This window comes from Setaria italica, chromosome V (genome assembly GCF_000263155.2).
Source record: "Setaria italica strain Yugu1 chromosome V, Setaria_italica_v2.0, whole genome shotgun sequence".
Classification (NCBI taxonomy): Eukaryota; Viridiplantae; Streptophyta; class Magnoliopsida; order Poales; family Poaceae; genus Setaria; species Setaria italica.
Genome location: NC_028454.1, coordinates 6,011,657 through 6,019,789, shown reverse-complemented (window position 1 = coordinate 6,019,789; position 8,133 = coordinate 6,011,657). Strand labels below are relative to the sequence as shown.

The 8,133-nt window shown below is 47.4% G+C and overlaps 1 protein-coding gene across 2 annotated transcripts; it reads left to right on the top strand.

Annotated features, from left to right (window-relative positions):
* Nucleotides 1-2,484: 2,484 nt before the first annotated feature.
* Nucleotides 2,485-4,257, top strand: LOC101774610 (isoflavone reductase homolog IRL). Of its 2 annotated transcripts, none has more exons than XM_012845854.2 (3): nucleotides 2,485-3,117; nucleotides 3,230-3,674; nucleotides 3,754-4,257. In XM_012845854.2, exons 1-3 carry the CDS (start codon nucleotides 2,794-2,796, stop codon nucleotides 4,056-4,058), a joined length of 1,074 nt encoding a protein of 357 aa, XP_012701308.1. In that variant the 5' UTR covers nucleotides 2,485-2,793; the 3' UTR covers nucleotides 4,059-4,257. The 2 variants fall into 2 exon arrangements, with proteins under 2 accessions (XP_012701308.1, XP_004967939.1); XM_004967882.3 differs by having other exon boundaries at nucleotides 2,491-3,117; nucleotides 3,775-4,257.
* The last annotated feature ends 3,876 nt before the right edge of the window (nucleotides 4,258-8,133 follow it).

The following is an 8,133-nucleotide window of genomic DNA, read 5'->3' as shown; positions in this document are numbered from 1 at the left end:
TTGAGGTACTACAACTTCCATTAAGGCTCTGACTCGAGTTTAGATAGGAAAACAGGAGATGAAAGCTTGCAAAGATGGAGGAAAACTCAAATTCCAGGACTTAAGAGATTTTCAGGGTCCTGCAGGAGAACCGGCTTGGGTTGCTGTTTCTGACTCCTTTCCACTCCGACTTAGACAAGGTGCCTTTAACAAAAGTTGTGGGAAATTAAAAGTTTTACAACTCTTATTTGGGCAGAAACTTAAGTTTGTATATAGAATTTCAAGCTTTAAAACAAACTCCAAAAGAGAGCTTCTTAGGTTTAAAAAGGTCATTTCACTTCGTAGCTTAGGGGTTTAATTGACACTGGTTTAGGATTAAAGCACTTAATTTAGGTAGAGTTGTTACAGGCGCCGGGCTTGGCAGTGAAGATGTGGCCGGGCTTGGCAGCAAGCCCACCGCCCAAGATGTTGCCGTCTCTGCTGCACAACACACAGGGTTGAAGAAGGCATAAAAAAGAAATGCTCCTGACACGGTAATGCAAACTGAGCATCCTATTCAAATTCAGAATGTGAATGGAAATTGGTAGCAACCAGTTAAACTTTCTTGTGTTGCTTGTGGATGACAAACTCTGTATAGTGAATTGTGATCATTCAAGAAAGTAGCAAATTAATGTAACTGGATGCTTTCATCTCATGGTTAATAATAGAATATTGAATCATACAAAATACTTCATTTTTTTAATAGAGCATCTCACAAAATACTTCTGTAATGTAGGAGGGTGTGGTAAGGGATTAGGTTTTACATTTTTGGTTAATGAGTGTACATGACATGCATAAGCTAAACAGTTGTACTATGATTTCCTTCTTATATAATGAGTGTACATGACAGATTAGATGAAGTGGCAAATTCTGACATGATGAAAAGGTATGGGCTGCAATCTTCTATGCACATAACCACATATGAGATGCTTGCTATGTTCCTATACACATGTGTTGGAAACGAGTCTAATAGGAGAGCTCAAAATAGATTTAAGCATTCAGGTGAAACTATTAGTAGGAAATTTGATGAGGTTCTAAATGCTTTGATGGTTATGGCAAAAGATTACATTAGACCAAAAAATTTCAACTACTCCACGGTCCATAAAAGGATAAGATATGACAAATGTGCATATCCACATTTCAAATATTGCATTGGTGCACTTGATGGCACTCATATCCGTGTCACTCTTTCACATTATGAGCAAGTGTATATTGGAAAAACTAGGGTAGCCACTCAAATTTGTACTAGCAGTATGTGACTTTGACATGCGTTTCACTTATATTTCCATGGGCCAACCTAGAACTATGCATGACACAAGTGTGTTGTACAATACACTCAGAGTGGATGAAGATTTTTTCCACATCCTGCACAAGGTAACATGTGTTCAATTTGAACATACAAATGTGATTAACATGTAGCATTAATCCATAACTCATATTATTTTTATCTGAATATAGGCAAATATTATGTTGTGGATGCAGGATATCCTAATCATCCTGGCTACCTCGCTCCTTACAAGGGTGAAAGGTATCATTTACCTGAATGGCATAAAGGTACCGAACCTAAGACTCATATGGAAAGGTTCAATCGGGTTCACTCATCTATCTGCAATGTGATTGAGTGACCTTTTGAATTATTAAAAATGAAGTAGCAAATTCTTTGGAAGATGCCACCATATCCCATGTACAAGCAAAAGATGATTGCTGTGGCTACCATGATCCTTCACAATTTCATTCGTGAACATGGAGGTGAAGATGAAGACTTTGCTCGGTTTGATCGTGATCCTAATTTTGTTCCTACAGTACCGAAAAGATATAACAAATATGCAGTTTCACAAGCGGCGTCGGATGGGTCAACTTCGGCACTCAACGCACCAACTATGGATGTCTTTCGTGATAAGCTAGCCACCACACTCTCTCTTCCTTGGAAGTAGTTTGTAATGGCAAGGTTGATTTTGTACCGTATTTGTTGTGACTTTTCATTTGGCAAAACATTATCGGGTTGGACATTTTTTTAAAAAATAATTCCTGTAGCGAATTACTGCAGCACGTCAAAATAAATAAAGGAGTCTCCACGATGCTAAAAACAGAACCAGCTATCCATCATGGGTAAAATAGAACTTTCCCACCAAATTCTTGTATTTTTGGAGCTGGAGCACTATAAACAACCAAATGTGTACAACAGCTTCATAGTTTTCTGGAGTTGGTGGAGTGGAGCTGGAAAAGTGTGGAGCTAGTGGAGTAGAGCTGGTTTTTGGAGTGATGCCAAACACCATCTTAAGCAGTTGGATTCATAATCTGAAGCCACAGAGTTTAGCCAAATATGCATTAGAGGATTCATTTTCAAACGGATTTCAGACTGAAACCATTTCACCATCAAGAAGAAGAAAAAAATAAAACCATTTGCATTGTACAGTTACATAAAGAAGAAGAAGATTTGTCAATTTCCTGACAACAGCACACAAATTGAACCGTAGCCATGGAGTGGGAACATCATCAACTGTTGATTTATGCTGTACTTCTATATTTTTTTTTTTGAAACGAAGCTGTATTTCTATATTGTTGCCCGTGTTTCGCGTGGTAGTTAACTATATCGATATCAATGTTGGCGCATTGAAATCGGCTAATAATGAGTCACTCCCGATCACGATAAGAACGGGCAGACAGGTCCCTTCTTAAACCGGCCACACACGTCGAGTCTAGCGAACTCACTCACTCTTCTCGGTGAGCCGCGAATCGATCGATCGGTCACTACTCACAAGCAAAGGAACCAAGATGTCCCCTAATGAGGAGACTAGGATCCTGGTGATCGGCGGCACGGGCCGCCTGGGCAGGCACATCGTGGCGGCGAGCGCGCGGCTGGGCCACCCCACCGCCGCGCTCGTCAGGGACACCGCCCCCTCCGACCCGGCCAAGGCGGCGCTGCTCCGGAGCTTCCGTGACGCCGGCGTGACGCTCGTCAAGGGCGACCTCTACGACCACACCAGCCTGGTGCGCCCCATGAAGGCCGCCGACGTCGTCATCTCCGCGCTCGGGACGCGGCAGATCGCCGACCAGACCCGGCTCATCGCCGCCATCAAGGACGCCGGCGGCGTCAAGGTAGCAACCTTTGTTTACTCGCATCACTGCACTGCCTTCGATGCTTCGATTCAGTGATTCGTTGACCGCAAGCTCGCTCGCGGCCGGCGTGCTTGTAAATGCTTACGTGCAGAGGTTCTTGCCGTCGGAGTTCTGGACGGACGTGGACCACACCGCCGCCGTGGAGCCGGCGAGGTCCACCGTCTACGCCAGCAAGGCGTCCGTCCGGCGCGCCGTGGAGGCCGCGGGCGTCCCGCACACCTACGTGCTGTGCGGGTACCTCGCCGGCGCCGCGCTGCCCAGCGTCGGGCAGGTGCTGTCCCCGGCGCCCCCCGCCGACGAGGCCGTCGTCCTCGGCGGCGGCGACACCAAGGTGTCGTACGTGGCCGAGGAGGACGTCGGTGCCTACACGGTCCGGGCCGCCGCCGACCCCCGCGCGGCGGGCCGGATGCTGTACGTCAAGCCGCCGGCCAACACGCTGTCGCACAACGAGCTGCTGTCGATGTGGGAGAAGAAGACCGGCCGGACGTTCCTGCGGGTGTACGTCGCCGAGGACGCCGTCCTCAAGATGATCCGAGGTCAGTAGGACACGCCTGGTTCTGGTTCTTCCTGAGAAGACAGCATCTGCATTGTATTTACTTGCTGTGAAATGTTAAGGGGGGAAAAATGATTCTGCAGAGGCTTCTCACGCGCTGGGCATCGCGCTCTCGATCGGGCACGCGGCGTACATCCTGGGGGAGACAAACTTCAAGATCGAGCCGTCGCTGGGGGCGGCCGCCGGCGAGCTCTACCCGGACGTCGAGTACACCACTGTCAGCGAGTACCTCGACAGGTTGCTGCCGACAGGCTCCTCTGGACGTTATCTGCAGGGGCACAAGGGCGTGCTGACGTCGCTGGCGGCGCTTTGCTGCGTACTTCTATGTATCTTTGTGTGGATGCTATCTGATAGAATATCCAGATGATGTTAGGCTTGTGGTTGCAAGTTCACCCTCCCCTGGAACTTCTAGCTGCTTCGCCCCAAACTTCCATCCCTACTTATTTCACCAGCATTCCTCCAAGATCTGTTTTCCTGTACAAGAGTGCATCTAAGTTTAAAAAAATGCTTTGGTGTGCAAACAATGATTATAGATGATAAGCAAAAGCAAGGATTTTGTACAAGCATATGTCCATGTACCAACAGAAAACTAAACCAGATGAAACCTACACAGCAAAAGCAAGGATTCTGGGTCCAATGGAAACGGATGAAACCTAAATAAATAGCAAAAGCAAGGATTCTACGGTGAAGGATCGGAACGGGCGACCAAAGGGTGGTGAATGGGAGCCAATTCAAATTTCTTCAAATAACCTCGGCTATAGTCTCAAACCAATCCACAAACCTCTCTTCTAGCAATATCAAGTCCCCTTAGCTATGCAAGAGCTAATGGATCTAGAAATGGTGCTAGGAACCAAATTAGAAACTAACGGAAGCGAGAAAGAACCCAAACAAGTGTCGGAAGAAGAGATTCAAAAACCAACACAAAGTACGGAAACTCCGCAAAACTCTTCGGAATAATCCGCAACTTCCGGAGAATCTGCACAAACCTTTGGAGAATCCACACCTACGAAATTTCCGAAAAAATCTTCGCACCTACAGAATTTTTCGGAAAATTCTTTGGAATATTCCGCAGCTCCAAAAACAGTCTGCGTGAACAAGTCGGAAAAATTCAAAACTTGATCAAACGACCTCCAACAATTACAAAATTTGAACCATAAACTTATAACAACATACCAGGTTATTCCCAAAGGCTCACTTCGAAAAGCTTAAGTATTCATAACGAATTTTGGAGAACACCGAAACCCTACTAAGAACTCAAGTCTTTAGGAAAACTACAAATTCAAGTCGAATCCGTGGGGGATTTGAGGAGGGATCACATCATACTAGTTGGGGCTTTGAGATGAATCTGTTGAGGGCCGTCATGCATCCAGTCAGCTTCTGGATGTCCTTGATGCCTGATGGGGCATGCATATCGGTGATGGAGGAGATCTTCTCGGGGTTAGCTTCAATGCCTCGGTGACTAATGATGAACCCGAGTAGTTTCCCGGAAGGTATGCAGAAGACACAATTTGTCGGGTTGAGCTTCCATCGGAACTCTTGCAGACTTGCAAAAGTTTCTTCTAGATTCGCAATCAGGTCATCGGGATTTCTGGTCTTTATGACCACGTCGTCCACGTACGCCTCCATGTTGCGGTGTAGGTGCTTCTTGAAGCACTCCTGGACTGCCCGTTGATAAGTAGCTCCTGTGTTCTTCAACCTGAAAGACACTGTTGTGTAGCAGAAAGCTCCGTATAGGGTGATGAACGCGGTCTTAATGTGGTCTTCCTCCTTGAGAGCTATTTGGTGATACCCTAAGTATCAATCGAGGAAATAGAGTAGGGCACATCCAGCTATGGAGTCGATGACTTGATCAATCCTAGGGAGCTCGAAGGGATCCTTTAGACAGTGCTTGTTGAGGTCTGTGTAGTCAACACACATCCTCCACTATTTGTTATTTTTCTTTCACACTAGGACGGGATTGGCGAGCCACTCTAGATGATAGACTTCTTTTATGAAGCTCACCGCGAGTAGTTTGGCCAGCTCTTTCTTGATGGCTTCCCTTCTGTCTTGGGCAAATCGTCGTAGGTGTTGCCTTTTTGGTGTAGCTATTAGATTCATGTTGAGTGAGTGCTCGATCAACTCCTGGGCACCCACGACATGTCTGTTGGTTCCACGTGAAGATGTCTTGGTTGGCCCGAAGGAACCTGACAAGCGCGCCTTCCTATTTAGGACCTAGCCCTATGCCAATCAGGACTGTCTTGGAGCTGTCACCAGTCTTAAGGTCAAAGGCTTTGATGTCTAGTTCACTTGCTAGCTTGCCCTTGGTTGCCCCCGACTTCTTTTCTAGAATCTCGAGCACTGATGGGGACAACTTCTTGGATGCAGTGAAGACTTGCATCATCAAGTTTGGTACTTGAGTAATTGCTGCTAGCTCCATGGCTTCTGTGTCGCAGTTGTACGACCTCTTCAAGTCTCCGCGCAGGGAGATTACTCCCTTGGATCCTGGCATCTTGAGTACTAAGTACACGTAGTGTGGGATGACCATGAATTTAGCCAATGCTGGTCTTCCGAGCATGGTGTGTTGTGATGTTTTGAAATTCAACACCTCGAACCGGATGTATTCTGTCCCGTAGTGTTCTTTGGTCCCAAAGGTAATTGGCAAAACCACCTGTTCGAGGGCTACAACCGTGTTGCCTGGGACAATCCCATAAAATGGAGATTTTCTTGGTGTGAGCATATTCGGTGATGTCGAGGCCCATCTTATTCAGTGTATTGGCGAACAGGATATTGAGACCGTTGTCGCCGTCGATGAGTACTTTGGTAAGTCTTGAGCCAGCGACGACCGGGTCCAGGACGAGGGGATACTATCCTGGGTCTGAGAAACTAGTCCATTGGTCCTTCCTGGAGAAGGTAATTGGCACCTCGGACCATTTGAGGAATGTTGGCACCGCAGGTTCAATGGACATTATCTCTCGAAGAGTCAGCTTCTAGAACTGCTTAGTGGCAGTACCCGGGGTTCCACCGAAGATGACGTTAATGGTGTTGGATGGGTTCTAGAACTTACCATTGTCACCATCATCTTTGTCTTTCTTGGTCTTTCCCTTGTCTTTGGTACCAGATAGCTCTGGCAGGTCCTTCATGACTCTGCGTAGACTGAAACAGTCTAACGCAGCATGCTTGTGGTATGGGTGCCATGGGCACTGTTTCTTCAAGAGCTCATTAAATGAGGGCTTCTCTTGGTTCTTGCTGCCACCTTTCTTGGACGACTGCGAGATTTCCGTGACAGTATTGTCTGGCTTACGCAAGTTGTTCTTACTTCCCAAGTAGTTATTTCAGTTGTCATTGCTGGGGCGATCGTTGCAGTTCTTGTTGTTGCGTTGGCCGTTGTTCTGATTGTTGTTGTTCTGGCTCTTGTTGCGATTGAACTCGAACCTTTCGATCTCCCTATCTTCTTCATCTGCCCACGTCCATGCCATGATCTTGAGAGATTTCACATCAGCGAAGCATCTTTTGACGATGTCCTAAAACATCTAGCGGTCGCGGAGGCCATTCTAGAAGCGGTCAACGAAGTCACGCTCCGTGACATCCACGATTGTGGCCTTCTTGTCGAAGAAGCAATGTAAGTAGCTTCGCAGGGTCTTGCTTTCTTGTTGCTTCACTTGAGACAAGTCAATCCAGTTGCCTGAACGCTGCATTGCCCCCATGTAGTTGTTGGTGAACACCACCTTGAGGTCCTTGCATGAGTCGATGGAGTTCTTGTCCAACGATTCGAGCCATGTGAGTGGCGCCGCCTCCATGCAGATGGGGAAGTAGACGACTTTGGTGTCGTTGTTTCCCCCAGCTGCTTGTACTGACAGCGAGTAGCACCAGAGCCATTGGACTGGGTCTTGCTTGCCATCGTACTTGGTGATGCCTGGGGGTTTGAACTTTTCAGGTAGAGTTGTCCTCCTCACACGTCTGGAGAAGGCGGGGAACCCGTCAGTACCATCTCCTACGCATTTGACTTCTTGATCGCGCTCGCGGCACCGTTCATCGATGATGGTACGGGCGTCGCGGCTGGCAATGATCTTGTTGTAGAGGTCTCCTACTGGGCGTTTAGGCTTTGGGTTAGCCCCATGGTGGCCACGACATCCTGAGGGTTCTGCCCGACTACCTTCAGCTCCAGCTTGGCTTCGTCTGGTGCCTCCGAGTTGACTCAGTCTCAACGGAGTGCCTCTTTGGCTACTGCCATGTTGACTTCGCTGGGATGCGGAGTATTGGACTGACTGTATCGGATTCTGCTGATCGAGTTGTTCATACGCGAGTTCAACCAACTGTCTAGTGTACTTGTTCTGGGGCATCGCGCGGGTGATGAGATCAATAGACATGACGGTAGCCATGGGAGTATGATGGTGACGCGTTTGAACTGCTTCAAAGGCATTATCCAAGTTCTGGATTGGTAGGTCCGCTGCAAGGTAGCGGGG